General features: G+C 40.2%; 1 protein-coding gene across 8 annotated transcripts in view; it reads right to left on the bottom strand.

Annotated features, from left to right (window-relative positions):
* Positions 1–21,417, bottom strand: part of kif13a (kinesin family member 13A) — a 331,165-nt gene that overhangs the window by 48,060 nt on the left and 261,688 nt on the right. For all 8 annotated transcript variants that reach the window (XM_043719132.2, XM_043719126.2, XM_043719128.2 and 5 more), the window contains 2 exons: positions 20,712–20,767; positions 12,632–12,756 (listed from right to left, as the gene is read on the bottom strand). In XM_043719132.2, coding sequence (XP_043575067.2) covers positions 12,632–12,756; positions 20,712–20,767 — 181 coding nt within the window. The remainder of the gene's footprint in view (positions 1–12,631; positions 12,757–20,711; positions 20,768–21,417) is intronic.

The following is a 21,417-nucleotide window of genomic DNA, read 5'->3' as shown; positions in this document are numbered from 1 at the left end:
CTATGATCAGCTTTTAACAGATTCTTGGTTGTTAAGTGTATAGGTACATCTGCAATTTAATGTTATCACGTGTTTTGAATTCATTTGTTACAATATTGTTTTCTACTGTTTTCTTACAATCAAAGTATCATGTCAAGTAAACAGTATATTTTCCAAGAAAAGGATCCATTGGAAAGTATTAGATTTGCTTCATTGTTTTCCCAAGGGAACTTGTCTGGGAATTACACACCAGATGTAGTTATTTCACCAACATTAGTGTTTAAGAGTATCCCAGGAGTCCTATGAAAGTTCTGCAGTTCATCCACCTCAATGCCAAAAATAACCTGCATTAGCAATATTGCACTACTATTGACTTTGCCTGGCTTATCCACTTCCCGATAAGCACTCAAACCTGGCCTAAATGCTGATCTACAATAATTTGCATTGAAGATACTGGCTGGAAGAATAATAATATTCTAGCAGTTTTGTGCAGTTTGTGGAGACATGAGGAAAGAAATTAAATTTAAAATATCTGGTAACCCACGAGAGTAAATACATCATAAACAGTAGAAACCTTGCTAAATGATCTGACATTCTTCAGACTCAAAATATTGTTTCCTCCCTTCACTTTGCAACCTTTCCCCTTCAATTTTTCATTTTGATGCACTATCAAATGGGGTCATGTCGATCATATCAACCACTGAATGTTCATTCTACAGTATAACAAAGAAATTTTGCAACTAAACTAGGATTCATTGCGTTAGGTATTAAAGAGCTAGGATCTTCAGATCATTAGATTTCTAAGCTTTAGTTCTGCATAAAGTTCTTAAATTTCCATAAAGATCAAAGGGCTGGCAGATGAAATCTGACCCTCCTATTGGCAGTCGCAGGAAATTCATCTTGGAAAGTGACAAATAACTTGTACCCACAATTTCCCAGAATACCCTGACAAAGGAAACTGCTTTCTATTTAATTACAAAATTACATCCTGCCATCCCTTGAAGTTTGCCTTTCAATAAAAGGGGCTATTAAAACAAAAACAAAATTGTATCACTGGCTAATACAAAAAAGCCAACAGCATTTGGAAAAAGAACAACTTCCATTTCAGTCACTCTGCGGCAACATCAAACAAATAATCTGCAGACAAATCCCTTGGTAAACGACCCACTGTGTGGCGTTTTAAATGAGTTCTTGTTTCTATATGCAATAAATGCTAGAGGTCAGCCAGCTGGTCAGATCACATGGCTTGCTGTATTTTTGCAACACCTTTCAGTCTGATGTTACATATTCAAAGGGACTCATAATTGGTGAGAAATACAATCAATGTCCGGAATGAAACTAATTTTACTCTTGAAAAATCTAATAATTTATAATGAAGAGTGAATAATACTTAATGAATCTATCAAAATGAAGAGAGGAAGAAATCAGAGACCGAAACCAACACAAGACAAAATAAACATAAATAGGGTCTGTACCACATTAAGAAATAGCCAATCTCTTCCAAAAAAAAACTAATCAGAGATTGACTCCTGGTCCTTGATTTTACAGCTCTAACTGTTGTCTTCAAATCCCTACATGGTTCAACATCTTCCCTGACTGTGAACTCCTCAGACCTACAGCTCTCCAAAATCTCAGTGCCATAACAATTCTGAGTTCTTAGGCAATACAGATTTTCAACACTTCATAATTAGTGGCTTTATGGGGCAGTTAGGTCCTGAACTTTACAAATTCCTCTGTAAGGAGAAAGGGAGGACTGCAGATGGAAGTGAGGAATCCTGATGAAGGGCTTATGCCCGAAACGTCAACTCACCGACTCCTCGATGCTGCCTGACCTGCTGTGTTTTTCTAGCACCACACTCTAAATTCCTCCATAAGCCAGACTGCCTTTCTAAATCTCTCAATTTAAAACCTCTCTCTCTTTGACCATAATATTTCCTCCAAGTCCCAAAGATGAGTCACATTAGACTCAAAATGTTAACTGTTTCTCTCGCTCCCAAACCTATTGAGATTCTCCAGCTTTTTCTGTTTATTGGTCAGACTTCCAGCATCCCTTGGTCTTGCTTTTATGTGAATGCTCAATTTATTGTCACTTTTCCAGGTGTGCTGACCTTGAAGTTCAGCTTTTATCTCTGACAAGATTTCCATTTGAACCTTCCAGCTTGTTCATCATTAGTAGTTTTCATTTCCTGTCCAGTTTTTGATAAGCTATTTACCAAAATTTGCTTTTAAGCCACATCTCCTTCCTCAATGACTGTCTATGCTGACACCAAATGTATCTTCCCACCCCCAACCAGCATACTGCAAAGACGGTTTCCTTTGCAATATCCTGGCTCACAGCACCTTCATTGTGAACATTTTCTCACTACACCATGCAATTGAGGAAGTTTTAACACTTGCTCTTTTACATTCTCCCTCCTTAATGCCCAAGGGCCAAACAGTCCGAGATGAAGCAGAAATTTATTCTTTCAATCTAATCTATTGCACTCACTGCTCACAAGATGGTCTCCTTTACGTGGTGAGACCGAACAAAGACTAGGTGGTGGCTTTGTGAAACACCTCAGCTCTGACTGTAGGAATGACCCGGCCTTCTATTTCACTTGCTATTTCACTTCATAATCTTGGCCCCATCCTATTATTTCTGTTCAAGGTCTGTTGCGCAGCTTCAGCAAAGCCCAATGCAAGCAACAACACTTATAACAAGGAATACCATCTCATTTGCTGCTTAGGCATTTTACAGCTTCACTTCAGAGCAAGAACACTGTCCTCTTTCTCTCTCCCTCTAACATCAACACCCCCAATCCCAAACACACCAAACCCAAGTGTCTTGTTTCCATCAGATTGCCCTCCCCAGAGCGGAGCTATTTTCTAATAATGACACCTTTCATTAATACCAATCTGCATCTATATCATTCCTCTACTACCATTAACACTCTGTTTGCCTTTGAGCTCTAGACACACTCACCACCTTCCTCTTCGTTTCCCCACCACATGCGTGGCAGGTACTCATGTGACTCACCCAACATTTTCTATCTCATACACTGCAAACAAGGATGCCCTGAGGCATCATATATTGGCAAAACCATGAGACACTACGACAACTGATGAATGGGCACTGCGCAACAATTGCCAGACAGAGATGTTCCCTCCCAGTGGGGGAACACTTCCGTGGTCAAGGACATTCGACCTCGGATCATCAGGTGAATATCCTCCCAGACTTTGGGATAGGCAACAACGCAGAGTCAGTACCCATGAAGACGGCCTCAACCGAGATCTTATGTTCATGTCACACTACAGGTGACCTCACCACACTATAAACTTGCACACACTGTCTCTCTTTTTTTTTCTCATACACCCCCTCCACCACACACACATGCATATGAGTCTATGGGGTGAGTTTGCATTTGCAGATACATTCCATTTTGTTCAAAAAGCACAATCTGTAAGCAGGAGAAAGTGAAGACTGATGCTCGAGGTGTCAATTCTCCTGCTCCTCGGATGCTGCCTGACCGGCTGTGCTTTTCCAGCAACACACTCACAATTTGTAGACAAGTCAGTCAATGTGACATTTTGTAAATTCCTACTTTGGAAATAAAACCAGTCTGACTCCAGGTTGGGATACAGACAGACTCTAACCTCACACCTTTAGTGCACTGCCTGAGCTGAGATGTCACCTCTTTTAATACACTGATAAAACCATAAGATATCTCAGGGCTGTGACTTGAAAGAAATTCTAGGGTTTACATTTTTAATCAATCAAAACCTGCATCACCACTCTAAGTGATTAAAGACTTAACAGCCATCTAGGCTTGTCTGATACACTTCATCAGTTATTTGACACTTTGATCTTTTACTTATAAATTATGCGTGCTACATATCTTGCCCCACTAGCTACCTGATGAAGGAGCAGTGCTCCGAAAGCTTGAACTTTCAAATAAACCTGCTGAATTTTTGAGGAAATACCACTGTTAAAGATTGTAGTGGATGTTGTCTATAAGAAATTTCAAATGGCATCCGATAACATGCCACACAGGAAACTTGTGGTTAAGAAGGAGGTATGCAATTTTAAATATGATGTGACAGCACGGATATGAAGCTGGCTATGTAAAGAAAATTGACAATGCTCATTAAGTAATGTTTATGGATGAGTGTGTAAACAATGGTGTTCTCAGAGCCAGTATCGACAACAGCATTGTTCTCATATATTTAATAGTATGGATTTGGGTATAAGCAACACATTGGCAAACTCAAACATATGCAATATAATTCCCATGAAGAGAACGGTCAGCAATCACAGGCAGATAGACAGAAAAACAGAAAACGAGAAGCAGTATGCCATTTGATCATTCATGCCTGCTCTTTCACTCAATACTATCATAACTGGCCATCCAACAAAGCACATTGTTCTTGCTTTCTCTCAATACCCTTTGACCCATTTAGCTCAGTAAACTACGTCCAATTCCTTCATGAAAACATTCAATGACATGGCCTCAACTACTTTCTGTGGCAGAGAATTCCACAGGCTCATCACTCTCTAGGTTAAGAAATTTCTCCTCATCTCAGTCCTAAATGGCCTACCCTGCACCACTACACTGTGACACCTGGCCCTGGACTACCCAGGAGAAAGTGAGGACTGCAGATGCTGGAGATCAGAGCTGAAAAATGTGTTGCTGGAAAAGCGCAGCAGGTCAGGCAGCATTCAAGGAGCAGGAGAATCGACGTTTCGGGCATAAGCCCTTCTTCTCCTGATAGTGTGAACTAATGTCCTTTAGGGAAGGAAACTGCTGTCCTTACCTGGTCCGGCCGACGTGTGACTCTAGGCACACAGCAATGTGGTTGACTCTTAATTGCCATCTGGGCAATCAGGGATGGGTAATAAATGATGGCCTAGCCAGCAATGTCCAATCCCATGAATGAATTTTTAAAAACTGATTTGAGAGAGAAAGGTAAGCAGAGTTAACGTGAGCTTGGGGGATGGTTGGTCAGTGTTGGACACCAAAGTAAACTGAAATTTGAAAGGCAAGTAAGAGTGGTTCTGTAATGTTGAAAGCAATTTGGAGAATAACCCATACGATTATACATCATACATTCCAAAAATCAAAATAAAAATTAAGCAACAGATGGTGGTCAATTTTTAAACAAGTCAAAGATAATATCAAACTCAAGACATATAATTGTGCAGAAATGCATGGCAGGTCAGAAGACTAGACAGAATAGAAAAACCAGCAAACAACTACTATAAGATTAGTAAGGAGGGAAAATTAGAATACGAAAAAAAGCCCAAAAACAACAGAGATAAGAAAAGTTCCTTCAGACATTTAAAAAAAGTTCAAGTCCTATAGAAAATGTGTCTAGGAATCAGTAATGAAGGATAATAAGATGGCAGATGAAGTGAACAGATATCTTGCATCTTCATTTTGAGGAAACAAGTATCACTCTAGAAATAGCTGTAAATCAGGAATTGAAAGGGAGAGAGGAATTCAAGAAAACTACAATTACCAGAGAAAAAGTACTGAATAAATTGCTGGAACTGACAAATCCCCCAAGTCTTGAAGGATTTCATTCTCAGGTCTTAAAAAAAAAAGCAAGTGAGATAGTTGATGCACTGGTCTTAATTTTCCAAAACTCAGATTCAAAGAAAAATGATGAGAAAATAGCTAATATAACCTCTTTATTCCAAGAATAAAGGTGGCAAAAAAACAGGAAGCTACAGGCCAGTTGGCTTAACATCTGCCATAGGAAAAATGTTACAAATTATTATGAAAGACATGAGAATGGGGCATTGGATAAAGGTAATTATTTTAGTGGAATTCTTTGAGGAATTAACTTGTGCTATAGATAAAGGGGAACTACTAGATGTATTATACTTCAATTTCCAAAAGGCATTTAATAAGGTCACATATCAAAGGCTACTGCAAAAGGTAAAAGCACATGCTGTTGGTTTGGTCGGTTGGCGGAAAAAGAATTTCCCTCAAGATTTCAGCTTACTTGGAATTCCTTCGCTTGAAAGTCAGTGGATGTAGAATCTTTAAATATTAAGGGAGAGATATAGATTCTTGATTACCAAGGGGATGGAAGATTATCAAGGATATGCATGAATGCAAAATTGAGGTTAAAGTTAGATCTGTCATGATTTTATTGAATGAGGCAGCACAATCGAAGGGTTGAGTGGCTTACTTTTGTTCCTTATTTGTATACGTGAAAACAAATTATCCTGAGAAAACAAAATTTAAAAATTGACTAACTTCAATAACTGAACAGAACAGAAGCCTGCTTATCAGTCCTGCTTATCTTTTTTGTGAGACCAAAGAAAGTCCTGCAACTTTTGATACAACTTCTGCTATTTCCAAGTAAATAGCTTTGCTGATGGTTTTATTTCATGTCTTATGCCTACAACTGTAAAGTAAACCTTGCAGATTTCTATTTCATTAGAAGAGCACATATTCAAAATGCCAAAATGAGCTCAGGAGGCTGTCACAATGTTGAACACCTACTTGAACAAATTTAAATTTGCCCACTCTGATTTACATCATGCAGTTAAAGACATGGATTATGACAAGTAGATGGAGATGACCGAGACGTCCATGACCACAAATAACTGTGACACATAAATGAACAAATAGCTGCCAGCATTACAGATTGCAGAGGAGTTGGTGGCAATAACTTCTGTCTGCAGCGGAAGTTTCTACGAAGTTGGATGGTAGGTTTTCAACTGACTTACCAGAGTCCTGGTAACACATCATCAAGAACATAAGCTTTTGCACATAGTTTTACCAGTGCATCTTGTGGTCAGATGAAGTTAAAAAGAGCCTGCTCTTTTCTGACAGCAGACTACTTACACTGTTTGAACTCACATGAAGTAGCAGATCTCTGGCTTTCCACTGCTAATTTAGGGTCAAACATCTTCAATGCTTATAGGGAAGTATGAAAAGAGTGAATGGTTTTCCTCATCTGCATGGGTGTGGTGGAAAGATAATGCACATTACCACCTTTTCTTTTAAATACACTTATGGGATGGAGTGTCACTGGCCAGGTCAGTATTTATTACCCACCTTGAATTGCCCATGAAAAGGTAGTGGTGAACTGCCTTCTTGAACTGCTGTTGAAAGAATGGCTATACAGCAACTTGGAGGGGAACTTGCAGATTGTAATGTTCTCGTGTATCTGCTGTTCTTACTCTTCCAGACAGAAGTAGTCCCGGGTTTGGATGGTGCACTCCAAGGTCTTTAGTGAATTTCTGCAGTGTATCTTGCAAATGGTACATACTGCTGTTATTAAGTATCAATGGTGGAGGGAGTTTATGTTTATGATGTAATACCAATCAGGCAGGCTGCTTTGTCTATGGTTGGTGTCAAATTTCTCCAGTGTTGATGGAGCTGCACTTGTTCTGGCAAGTGAGGAGTTTTCCGTCATACTCCTGGTATGTCCCTCATAGCTAGTGAACAAGCTTTGGGGGAATCAGATGGTGAGCTAATTGCTGCAGAATTCCTAGGCTCCACTTTGCTCTTGTAGTCATTGTATTTAAATGGCTAGTCAAGTTAAGTTTTGGGTCGTCCCCCAGGATGTTGATAATGCTATCATTAAATGTCAAGCAGTAAAGATTAAATTTTTGCTTATTGGCGATGGTCATTAGCTGGCGTTTTTGTTGTGAAAATGTTAATTACCCCTTTTCAGCTCAGGTCTGGAGATCGTCCAGACCTTGTTACATTTGGACGTTGATTTCTTTGATGTCTGAGGAGTTGCCAATGGTACAAACATCAAAGAACATCCACATGCTTGACCTTATAATGAAGGAAAGGTTGTTGATGAAGCAACTGAAGATAGTCAGGTCTAGGACACTTCATAATGCAGTGTCATGTGTTAATTTGATATTGCTAGCTGATCATCAATATATCACTCAAGGCATCTGCCCTGCAGTAGAATAAATAATTATCTTTTAAAATAAATCTGGTGCAACATGTTATGACACACCACCAATCAGGACTTGAACCCAGCCTTCTGGATCAGAGGTAGGGACACTGTACTGCACCACAGTAGAGGAAACCTACTACCAATGAATTCTGATTCATGGAATCAACTTATAAACCGAACAACTCATGCAGTCAGAGTATTTCTAGACCGTGACCCCTGATTCTGAACTCCAAAGTCATCGGGAACGTCCTTCCTGCATTTATCCTGTCTAGTCCTATTAGAATTTTATTGGTTCCTATGGGATTGCCTCCTCATTTCTTTGAACTCTAGCGAATATAGTCCTAACCAATCCAGGTTCTCTTTGTACATCAGTCATATCACCCCCGGAATCAGTGTGGTAAATCTTTGTTGCACGCCCTCCTCAGCGAGATATCCTTCCTCAGATGAGGCCAAAACTGGACACACAACTGTAGTTGTTGTCTCACCAAGGCCCTGAACAATTTCAGTAAGTGATATCAGCTCTTGTACTCTAATCCGCTCACAAATGAAGACCAACACAACACTTTTCTTCGTCACTGCATACTTACTTTCAGCAACAGGTTTATAAAGTCATGCAGGCTCAAACGCACCTCCCCCTTTCCCAATCTATCACCATTCACATAAAAATCCACCTTCCTGATTTTGCTACCAAAGTGCATAACCTCATTAATTTGCATTATGCTTCATCTGCCAGATAGCTGTTCAATTAGCCAACTTCTCCAAATCACCCCAACATAACTCTGCATCCTCCTCACGGTTCACCGTCCCCTTCAGCTTTATAACATTTACAAACTTGGAGATATCACATGTAGTTCTTAAATCGAAAGCACAGCTGCCACTCTGAAAAAGACCCATCTAATCCTACACTGCTTCCTGTCTGCCAACCAGTTTTAGATTAGATTACATTACAGCGTGGAAACAGGCCCTTCGGCTCAACAAGTCCACACCGACCCGCCGAAGCGCAACCCACCCATGCCCCTGCATTTACCCCTTACCTAACACTACGGGCAATTTAGCATGGCCAATTCACCTGACCTGCACATCTTTGGACTGTGGGAGGAAACCAGAGTACCCGGAGGAAACCCATGCAGACACGGGGAGAATGTGCAAACTCCACACAGTCAGTCGCCTGAGGCGGGAATTGAACCCGGGTCTCAGGCGCTGTGAGGCAGCAGCGCTAACCACTGTGCCACCGTGCCACCCACAATCTAATCTAATCTAATGTAAGTAATATAATCTAATTTTCTAATCATGGCAGTACATTACTCCTAATGCTATGCACTTTAATTTTACATCTAATGTCTTATGTGAGAGCTTATTAAAAGTCTTCTGAACCTCCAAATAAACCACATCCCCTGGCTTCCCCATTGTCAACTCTACTAGTTGCATCCTTGAAATTTCAGTACGTTTGTCAAGCTTCATTGCCCTTATGTAAATCCTTGCTGATCTGTCCAATCCTGTTGCTGTTTTCTAAATGCTCTGCTGTTAAATCTTTTATAATGGATACTAGCATTTTTCTCTCTTCACCAATGTTAGGCTGACTAGCCTATAATACCCTGCTTTTTCTCTCTGTCTCCTTTTTTAAATAGTGGGGTAACATAAGTAAACTCTATTCCAACTCTACAAAACAGTGATAGCCATTCATTCATTAATTTCTCAGGGTGACAGCCTGACCAATCAGAATCAATGTGCCTGTTTTGAAATCTAAACAGTCAATCATTATTAACTGCTGCATTCTCCATGGCAATGCTTCCAACAGAGTGAACTTATCAACCAATCAGCACTCTCTTCTCATATTGGTTTTGCGTTCGTTTTCCCCCTTTGTTTGTATTCTTGCAAATTGTCCTAATGAGTGCACGATGTAAAGCTTTGCTAAAATGTCTTTTGCTAGCAGTGAAATAAATTGGGCCTCAGTTTACAAAGAACATCCCCTGGAAAGTAAGCCTGCATGCTGGAATATCCTAGAGAATACCTACTTAAACTTAAGGACAATGTGAAAAACTGGAAGACATGGATTTGTTTGGACACTTTCAGGATTTATCATGTGCTGTGGTTGGCTTGCTGCTTACAGAAAGTCAAATCATTTTGGAGTCAAGACAGGCAAATTTTAGGAGACAAGAGATGGAGTTTATTGCCTTTGATTGCTGGAAAACCTGAGTCAGAAGAGAAGTAGGCACTGATGGTTGCCTAGCAACTCTTTCACAGACATAGGTGGTAAGGAAGAAACATTAGGAGCTGCAAGTCTCTCTCCATCTCTCAACAGAAGTTCTTGGGATCCTGACAATATTTCTAACTATCAGTATTTCTACATTATAAATCCTGAAAAGCTGAATTGTGGTCACTTTCCAAACACTTAGATCAGTTTGATTGCATTCTGAACATAAAGTTTTTCATCTGTCTAAGGCTATCAGAAATTTAATTGCATTGATAAGAAACCTGATGGACTCTCGGTCGTCATCAGATTCTATCCATTTGTTTTCAGACTCTTGGTCAACAGAGAGGGGATTAACTTTTGACTTGTTTTTTTAAAAAATCTCTCTTCTTTTTGTGTTGTGACCGAATGGCTGTGTTTAGGATTAATGCAGTTGAGTTCAACTTCTGGATTCAAACCTAATGTTAACTAGTGCTTGTAAATTTTAAGAATACGTTGTGTGCGGTAGTACAGAAATTATATTGCTAAAGGACGTAACATTTAATGGGGCAGGTTGTTTGACTCGGTCACCAGTCATTAAGACACGTGGCCTACATATCTGGCATTATGCCAGCACTGAAAAACATATCACATATCTCATGAACATTTGCAGTGGGCAGCTTGCCAATAGTGTCAGTTAGCCCATGCTTTCAAGCATCAGAACAGTATGTCCAGAAGATTTTATTCTAGGATTAGAAATAATTTATTAATAACCTGCACTGTGCTAAGAATTACAATGGAAACTAATTTAAGGTCATCAGTTGGGTTTGCATATGATACATATGTGCTCCTCAGAGCTACGTATATTAAATTCACAGGACACTTTTGTAGGCAAAACTAAAAATATTAATGGAGTGTAATGTTCTACAGCTGCATCAATCCATCAGATTTTATATTCAAGAGATTGCATGCTGTGATCAATCCCATAGACTGTATCAGCAAATGCTGACTACTAAACACTTAATCCCAAACATGTCACTCGACTGTCATCTCTCTACTTTGGATTTAGGAGTTCCATTATATGTATATGAATGTTTACATTCATCTTTAATTAAAGTAACATTGAAAGTCTTCTATTTCATCATATTTACATGTTCGTTGGTGACACCAGCATAGCCGGCAGAATCTCAGATGGCAATGAAACAGACTACAGATGGTAGTGGAAGACCTGGAAAAATGGTGCACTGAGAACAACCTAGCTCTCAATGCTGGCAAAATCAAGGAACTCATTATTGACTTTCGATGGGATGTTACTCATGCCCCACTACACATTAACAGCACAGAGGTGGAATGAGTGGAGAGTGTCAAGCTCCTGACAGTAGTCATCAACAAGCTTTCTTGGCCCCTTCATTTGGATGCACTGGTTACAAAGGTCCAACAACATCTCTTCTGCCTCAGGCAGCTGAGAAAATCTGACATGATGGCAAATATCCTTGCCAATTTTTATAGGTGTGCCACCAAGAGCATTGTATCTGGATATATCACTACCTGGTATTGCAACTGTACCATTCAAGATCGGAGATGGTAACACAGAGTGATGAACTCGGCCGAACAATCACAAAGGCCAACCTCCCATCTATAGAAGCCACCTACCAGGCCCGATGTCAAGGAAAGGCAGCCAGCATTCTCAAAAGATCCATCCCACCCTGGCAATGCTTTTCTACAACCTCTACCATCGAGGAGAAGGTACTGAAGCCTGAACACATGCACCAGCCGGTTTTGAAACAGTTTCTAACCTACTATTGTTAGAATGCTGAATGGACTCAAACTCTTAGCATTCGCCTGTACCTGTGGTTTTTTTTGTTTTTGCTGCTGTTTATCTACTATTTACTATTTATTTAATTATGTGATCTGCCTGTATTGCTCGCAAGACAAAGTTTTTCACTGTGCCACGACACACCTGACTCGACTCACAACAGGAGAGATACTCCATTTGACTAGTAGATATGAGAAATGTATCTAGCAATGACATTTTACACAAATGTATTTTTCACAGCCTTTAAAAGAATTGAGACAATTTTTAATCAGATGAGATCTAAAAGGTTATACATGGTGATGATAATTACCAAAAGATTTCCGACCTCAGTAGAACAGATAGACTGCTGTGCTTCAAGAGGCTGTTCGCCACTACCATGTCAGGGGAAATTAAGGTGAAGTAATAAATACTGATCTAGCCAATGACACTCATTTCCCATGAATGAATAATAAAAATTGGTCATTCATTATTTTATTAGCTGGCAATGCAAAACTAATGCAATTTAATCATTTAAATTTTGACTAAGTGAATGCTAATGTGGTATGGACAATGTAACAAAGTGGTAATAATATGAAGGAATGGCTTTGACTATTTAACAATAATGATGGTTGACACAGAGAGAAATGGCAATAATAAACTTCATTGTGCTTAATCAACATCAATTATAAATAATTAATAAATATCAGGGTGGTGGGGAGGGGAGATGCTGGCATTTGGAACTGGCATGAAATGCAAATTAAATTGACAGGCTGTAGTACCTCTTCCTCACTGTGCTTGATGATGGGCAAATAGAAGAATTGACTGCCATGTTCCTTCGGTAAGATGGAGTTCACACCAGGTGCATGTGGACCAGTGAGCTGTTCATTTGCACGGAGATCATCAGCTAAAGGAATAATAAAAAACGCAATCAAAAGATCTCTGTCAAAGATGCAAAATTCTCGACTTTAAACTTGTTTTTAAATTTCTTGCAATCACCAGTTAAACAATGTAATAGTGCTCATTAGTTTTATTCCCTGCAAGGGAGCTCAACTTGTAGAATAAGCATTGGATCAGCATCACTACTTACGAACATAACTGAACAATAATTCAGACAAGCCCACATTTACAAACTTTATTTTGAAGCAACAAGTTTCATGAGCAATACTTATCAAATTATTTGACTGCCACTTAGAACTAATTCAAAAGGTCAGAGAACTTTCCTGATACCTCATGGGCATTGCCCAAACAACTCATTTCAAATGGCCAATGTGGTATTAAATACTCTCTCATAAGGTATCAAAGACTAAGGCATTCAAATCAAATATTTGTCAAATGATATCAGCATTTCCACTTTTGTTTTGTACAACACGAGAAAATGACATTTACAGGTTTCTGCAGGAATGTTTCCCAATAAAGGAGAAAAGCATCACAGATCAATGATGATTATTCATTGTTACTTTTGGGGTGTGAATTCTAGGTCAGAAGTGAGGAAAACATGTTTCTCCTCAATGGCTTTACCAAAGTAATGGATTTGATTGACTAAAGTTCATCGACTTGTCTCATTTCATTAGGGCGAAACAGCTAGTCAGAAGACTAACAAAATATTATTACAATGGTTCAGATGCCCAAAAATTCAAAATTTACAATCTGACATTTTAATTCTTATATGGAGATTTCCTTCTGTGAAGGAAGTCTAATGATATTTATACAAGTCATCACAGAAACTACATTCTCTGAGCACAGTACATGAGAAACTGATGAGCAAAACTAGAAATCTTATATACTGGATTTCAGATTGGGTATGGTTGAATTGTCTTTACCTGTGGTGCAACTCCCTCTTTCTTAATAAGAAATTCAATGACACATAACTTTAAAGTACCTTAACAGGAATATTTTAGGGAGGTATTTAAATCAAATGTTCATTTAATTTATATTACATTTGTTACAGCTTAAATTTTACAATTATTCAATTACCTCAGTTATTCTAAGTATTGTATAAGAATCCACTGTCACAGAATGATAAGTTGTACTTCCACATTATACAAACAATTTAAAAATATAGTCTTTGATAGGCTGAAGAGGAAGTGAATATATAAAGAAAAGTGAATCTAAAAGGTTGAGAATACAAGCCTATGAGAACTATTCCAGAATCAAAACACTGAAGCTGGATACTTTTAATATGAACAATGTAAACTGTTGTGACGTTTGTGGAACATTTCATTACCAATGCAAGGGAAGAGAATCTTTCAGCTCTACCACAGCTACATACAAAATCGCTATTCTGGATCATGCAGAAATCAACAGAATTAACAGCATAATGTAAGTTTATCCTTTAGGAACTGTAAGTCAATGTGCAATATTAAAGAACTATTTCCTCACAGAAACCACAACTTCCTCTTGCCTGACAATCCACTTTTCTATAAACTTAAGAACCAGAACCAAGCATCTGCCTCCAGTGTTCTGAAGCTGGACACACTGCTTCCTGTAGTTCAAGTTGCACTTATTCTCAGTCACCCATCATGTCTGTGTTTGCTAACTGCCCTCTTCAACATCACCTCAATATTAAATTCCTCATTTTCCAAATCCCTTCTGAGACTAGCCCCCTCCCATCCCTGTAATACTCTTCAGACTTACAAGCTTCAAGCTGACTGTGTCCTTCTGGAAATACACAATGTGAATTTTAACTGCCCTTCCATTGGCAACTGAGCTGTCCTTGTACTAATTCTTCTTTAAGGTTCACCTTAAAATGTACTGCATCTTTAGGTTATAGGTCCTGACCACTCAGTCATAGAGATGTACGGAAGTAGACTCTTCAGTCCAACTTGTCCACGCCTAACAGATATGCTAACCTAATCTAGTCCCATTTGCTAGCGCTCGGCACATATCCCTCAAAACCCTTCCTAGTCATATACCCATTCAGATCCCTTTTAAATGCTGCAATTGTACCAACCTCTAATACTTCCTCTGGCTGCTCATTCCAGCTCACTGTCCCGGAGATCCCTTTAAATTTTTTCCCCTCCACCCTAAACCTCTGCCCTGTAGTTCTGGACACTTCCATCCCAGGAAAAAGACCTTGTCAATTTATCCTATCCATGCCTCTCATGATGATATAAACCTCTATAAGGTCACCCCTCAGCCTCTGAGGCTCCAGGAGAAACAGTCCCAGCCTATTCAGTCTCTCCCTGTAGCTCAAATCGTACAACCCTGGCAACATTCCTGTAAATCTTTTCTGAACCCTTTCAAGTTTCACAATATCCTTCCAATAGCAGGGAGACTACAATTACACAAAATGTTACAAATGTGACCTAACCAATGTCCTGTACAGCAGCAACATGACCTCCCAACTCCTATAGTCAATACTCTGACCAATAAAGGAAAGCATACCAAATGCCATCTTCACTATCCTATCTCCCTGCGACTCCACTTTCAAGGAGCTATGAACCTGCACTCCAAGGTCTCTTTGTTCAGCAACACTCCCCAGGACCTGACCATTAAGTGTATAAGTCCTGCTCTGATTTGCCTTTCCAAAATGCAGCACCTTGCATTTATCTAAATTAAACTCCATCTGCCACTCCTCAACCCATTGGCCCATCCGATCAAAATCCCATTGTACTCTGAATTTTGTTAATTTGTGACAATTTTTTGTTTAAATGGTAAAGCTCTTGTGACATACTTTGGACCATTTACCTCAGAGCCATAGAACTGTACAGCATGGAAACTTCGGTTCAACTCAATGCCAACTACACATCCTAACATAATCTAGTCGCATTTATCAGAATTTAGTCCATATCCCTCTGAACCCATCCTATTCATCTACCCATCCAGATCCTATTAAATGTTGTAATTGCAAGAGCTTCCACCACTTCTTCTGGTAGCTCATTCCATACACATGCCACCCTCTGCATGAAAAAATTGCCCCTTCGGTCCCATTACAATTTTCCCCTCTCACCCTAAACCTATGCCCTTTTGTTGTGGACTCCCCCATCCTGGGGAAAAGACCTTAGCTACTCACCCTATGTCTACCCCCCACGATTTTAAAAATATCAAGGAGGTCACACCTCAGCCTCCAACGCTCCAGTGAAAACAGCCCCAGCCTATTCGACCTCTCCCTATAGCTCAAACCCTCAAACGCTGGCAACATTCTTGTAAATCTTTTCTGAACCCTTCCAAGTTTCACAACATCTTTCCTACAGCAGTGAAACTAAAACTGAACACAATATCCCAAGAGTGGCCGAACCAATGTCCTGTACATTTGGATCTCCTTACAAGTTTGCTTCTCAATTTCCCACTTACTACTTTCTCACTATCTCCCTGGGTTCGCCCAATTTAAATCCTCTTGAGCAGCTCCAGCAAATCTCATCAGTAGTGCAATTGTCCTCCTTATACAGGTGACTTCTACCCCAGAAGAGATTCCAAAGATCCAACAACCTTATTAAGGTTAAAAAATAGCAAGTCTTCTGCTTGGGTGAGGCTGACAGAAAAGAGGCAAACAACCGATTTGTAATGAAGAACTATGTCCAGGCTAAAAGAGAAACCTAACACACACCAAGATTTAATGTGTTCTTTTCACAAGAAATAATCTGCACATTACAATCAATGCAAAATCAAGAATTAGATTTTCTTAACGTAGTTTTGTTTGGAAGATGAATCACAGAATTATTAAAATGCAGAAGGAGCCTATTCCATCTATTATTAGATTCCTACAGCGTGGGAACAGGCCCTTCGGCCCAAAAGGTCCACACCGACCCTCTGAAGAGTAACCCCACCCAAACCCATTTCCCTCTGACTAATGCACCTAACACTATGGGCAACTTAGCATGGCCAATTCACCTGACCTGCACATCTTTGGACTGTGGGAGGAAACCGGAGCACGCGGAGGAAACCCACGCAGACACGGGGAGAATGTGCAAACTCCACACAGACAGTCACCCAAGGCTGGAATCGAACCTGGGCCCCTGGTCCTGTGAGGCAGCAGTGCGAACCATTGAGCCACCGTGCTGCCCCCTATATGTCTACACAGGCTCTCTGAATTGCCGTAAGTGATTTGCTCATTCTCCCATTTTCTCCCTACAATTCTGATCATTCTTGCTTTTCAGATAACAGTCTAATGTCCTTTAGAATGCTTCACAATGCCTCCTGCACATTATTAGCCAGTGTATTCCAGATCTTAACCACTCTCATATCACTTCTTTTTTCTTCACCAATTACTGTAAACCCTTATCCTCTTATTTAGGATCCTTGCATGATTAGATTAGATCCCCTACAGTATGGAAACAGGCTATTTGGCCCAACAAGTTCACACCGACCCTCCAAAGAGTAACCCCCCCCCAACACTATATTTACCCCTAACTAATGCACCTAACACTATGGGCAATTTAGCATGGCCAATTCACCTGACTACACATCTTTGGATTGTGAGAAGAAACCGGAGCACCTGGAGGGAACCCACACAGACACGGGGAAAATGTGCAAACTCCACACAGTCAACCAAGACAGGATTCGAACTCGGGTCCCTGGTGCTGTGAGCCAGCAGTGCAAACCACTGAGCCACCGTGCCTCCCCTATCATTTCTCCACTCTAAATTGTTCAGAACCTTTTAGGATTTAAATGATTGGTAACTATCTACTCACTCTTTTCTCCTAGGAAAAACAAGAATCTCAATTTCTCCAACCTATCTCCACAACTGAAGGTCCTCATCTTGGAACCATTCTTGTGATTTATTTCTACACATCCTCCAAGGCCTTCAACTGTTTCATAATGTGCTGAAGCCAGAACTGGTTGCAATAATCCAGTTGAAGCCAAACTAGTGTCGAATACAAGTTCAAAAGGATCATTTTGCCCTTTGTCATTTATGCCATTATTAATAAGGCCAAGAATAGAGCATAGAACATACAGCACAGGAATGTTGGCCCATTATGTTGCACCAAACATGACACCACATGGAACTAATCCCTTCTGCCTGCCCATAACCTCCCATTCCTTACATATTTATGTGCTTACCTAAAACTCCCTTAATTTGTCATTAACGTATCTGTCTCCACCGCCACCCTGGCAGTGCGTTCCAGACTCATAGCATTCTGTTTAAAAAAAACTTGTCCCTTAAATCTCCTTTGAACTTTTACCTTCTCACCTTAAATACATGCCCCCTAGTGTTAGACATTTCAACCCTTAGGGGAAAAAAAGTTCTGGCCATAAATCCTACCTACGCATGTCATAATTTTACAGACCTATCAAGTCTCCACGCAGCCTCCGCCATTCTGGAGAAACCAACCCAAATTTTACTAGCCTCTCCTTATAGCTCGTACCTTCTAATCCAGACAATATCCTGGTAAACCTTTTCTGCACCCTTTCTAAAGCCTCCACATGCTTCCTGTAATGTGGCAACCAGAATTGAATACAAGACTCTAAGTGTGGCCTAACCAAAGTCTTATAAAGCTGCAACATGACATCCTGACTCTTGTACTCAATTCCCTGACCAATAAAGGCAAGTTTGTCATATGCCTTCTTTTCCGTACTATCTACTGGTAATTTTCTGGGAACATTGGACTTGAACCCCACGATCCGTGTGTAAATCAATGCTGTTCAGAGTCCTGACATTATTTTGTATATTTTTCCTGCATATTTTTCCTTAATGTTTGATTGCCCAAAGTGCAGCACGTCACATTTTCCTGGATTAAGCTCCATCTGCCATTTCGCCACCCTTTTCTAAACCAATCTATATCTTGCTGCATCTTTTGTCGACCTTCTACACTATCCACAATTCCACCTATCTTTTTATTATTTGCAAGCTTAACAACACACTCATCTACATTTTCATCCAAGTCATTTGTATATATCAAAAAGAGAAGTTCTCATAGAGATCCCTGCAGAACACCATTAGTTACGGACCTCCAGCCAGAAAAACACCCTTCCACCACCACCCTCTGCCTTCCATGGGAAAACCACTTTGAATCCATATGGTCAAGTCGTACTGTATGCTTTACTACTCATTCTTTTGAACCGTCCTACTATCTTCAATGACATTTACACTCAGGTTCCACTGCTCCTGCGACCCCTTTACAATTATGCCCTTTAGTTTAAATTGTCCCTCATCATGGACATTCTACCAAACTGATCACATCACAGTAAATGAACAACTGATACTTGCTCTTCACTTGCCTATTGTTATGGGTGGCAGCACAAGCAGGCAATCTAGTCCTCAGCTTCCACCCATACTACCTGTAAAATGACAATTTGAGTGAGGGGGAAAATGCTCGGCAGATGAAGCATAACTTGGATGAAGATAATTGGTAGCAAAAAAGAAAGGCAAGTAATTTGGGCGGCACGGTGGCACAGTGGTTAGCACTGTTGCCTCACAGCGCCAGAGATCCGGGTTCAATTCCCGACTCAGGCGACTGACTGTGTGGAGTTTGCACATTCTCCCCGTGTCTGCGTGGGTTTTCTCCGGGTGCTCCGGTTTCCTCCCACAGTCCAAAAAGATGTGCAGGTCAGGTGAATTGGCCATGCTAAATTGCCCGTAGTGTTAGGTAAGGGGTAAATGTAGGGGTATGGGTGGGTTGCGCTTCGGCGGGGCGGTGTGGTCTTGTTGGGCCGAAGGGCCTGTTTCCACACAGTAAATAATCTAATCTAATCTAATCTAATTATCTGAATGGTCATAGATTGGGAAAGGGTGAGGTGTAGCAAGATCTGTGTGCCCTTGGGACACCAGTCACTGAAAGTAAGCATGTCAGTGCAACAGGTGGTGAAGAAGGCAAATGGTATGGTGGCCTTCATAGCGAGCAGGGATGTCTTACTGCAATTATACAGGGCCTGATGAGAGCACACCTGGAGTAGCATGTGCAGTCTTGGTCTCCTTTTCTGAGCAAGGATGTTCTGGTTTTGGAGGGAATGCAACAAATGTTTATTAGATTGATTCCTGGGATGGCAAGATTGACATATGACACAGTAATTCAGTGGTTAACATTGCTGCCTCACAGTGCTTGGACCCAGGTTTGAATCTACCCTCAGGCAACTGTCTATGTGGAGTCTGCATGTTCTCCCGTGTCTGCATGGGTTTCTGCCAGGTGCTTTGGTTTCCTCCCACAGTTCAAAGATATGCGAGTTAGGTGGATTGCCCATGTTAAATTGCTCATAGGGTTCAAAGATATACCGGGGAGGTGCATTAGCCATGGGAAATGCAAGATTACAGGCAAAGTATAGGGTATTGGTTCTGTGTGGGATGCTCTTTGGAGGGTCAGTGTGAACTTGTTGGGCCAAATGGCCTGTTTCCACACTACTGGGATTCTGTATAAACAAAACGAAGTCAGAGTGGATCAGTCAGGACTATATGCATCAGAGTTCAGAAGAATTAAGAGGGTTCTCACAGAAACTGAAAAAATCCTAACAGGACTAGGTAAGTAAATGAAGGAAGGATGTTCTCGATAAACAGGGAGTCCAAATTCAGGGCCACACTCTAAGGATAGAGGTTAGGCCATTTAGGATTGAGATGAGAAGAAATCAGGAACAGAGTACTAAGTTGGATGATCAGCATGATCATACTGAATCACAGAACAGGCTTGAAGGAGCAAATGGCCTACTTCGGTTCCTATTTTCGATGTTTCTATGACTAGGAGAAGCTGGCAAGAGTGGCCAGTGGCATGTACCTTCTCTCCCATTTGTGGAAAGATGCTGGATACCTATTCAGCACCCCCACACACCACTCTGCTTGATGGATGTACCCAAAGTGGAACTCAGTACTCCTCATAGCAGGATAATCCATCTTTGCCGTACCCAACTTTTTTTTTTTTAAATCCATTTTCAATAGTTTTGTTTTATATTCAATCTTCGAAACTTATTTATGAATTATTTACATTAACTCACCATTTAAGTCGAGGAAGAGTACAGGGATATGAGTTTCCATTCCTGGTGGTGATATCCTGAAACAAACACATATTTAGACCCAAAAGAATAATATACAGATTAAAATCCAACCATTTTATTTGAAACAAAAGTTAAAGGAAAAGTTCAAAAAGAAAAAGTTCAAGATTAAAATTATTAAACTTGGTCAATGAGCAGTTGTATTCAAATACTTACATTAAGAAAAAAAAAACAATTTCTAAAATAAATTTCAATAATCTAGGTGTCCTAAAAATAAGTTTTCTTTTCAAAATATAAACCACATAATTGTTGAAAAGTGTTCCATACCACATCCTTGTGGGATTAGGTTGAAGTAAAAGAAAAATAGACAGTTCGAACAGATTACTGTCTGTTGTCTCACTGGGTCCTCATAGGGCCTTATTCCTAAACAGGTAACAGATGCACAATCACCTTGAAAAGTGCTCTTCATTTCACTGGTACAATCAAGAAGTGAGTCACTTCCCAACAGTTATCATAATACGATGAATTCACATTCAGTTTGAAGGTCCAAATCATGGATCTCTGACTGGCATCTTATTCTTAAATAAAGGATGATGCAAAGGTGTGAAGACAGAATTGGCTAAAATAGGTTAAATGGGTTGGGTAGAACCCACACAGGCACTGTGGGCTGAATGTCCTCTTCCTGTACTGTAAACACTTGTGAAATATT

Source organism: Chiloscyllium plagiosum, unplaced genomic scaffold, assembly GCF_037043375.1.
Source record: "Chiloscyllium plagiosum isolate Xiang-an unplaced genomic scaffold, Cpla_swu_hap1 HiC_scaffold_34, whole genome shotgun sequence".
In the NCBI taxonomy this organism is placed as follows: Eukaryota; Metazoa; Chordata; class Chondrichthyes; order Orectolobiformes; family Hemiscylliidae; genus Chiloscyllium; species Chiloscyllium plagiosum.
The sequence above is the reverse complement of the archived record's forward strand: the minus strand, read 5'-3'. Positions and strand labels throughout refer to the sequence as shown.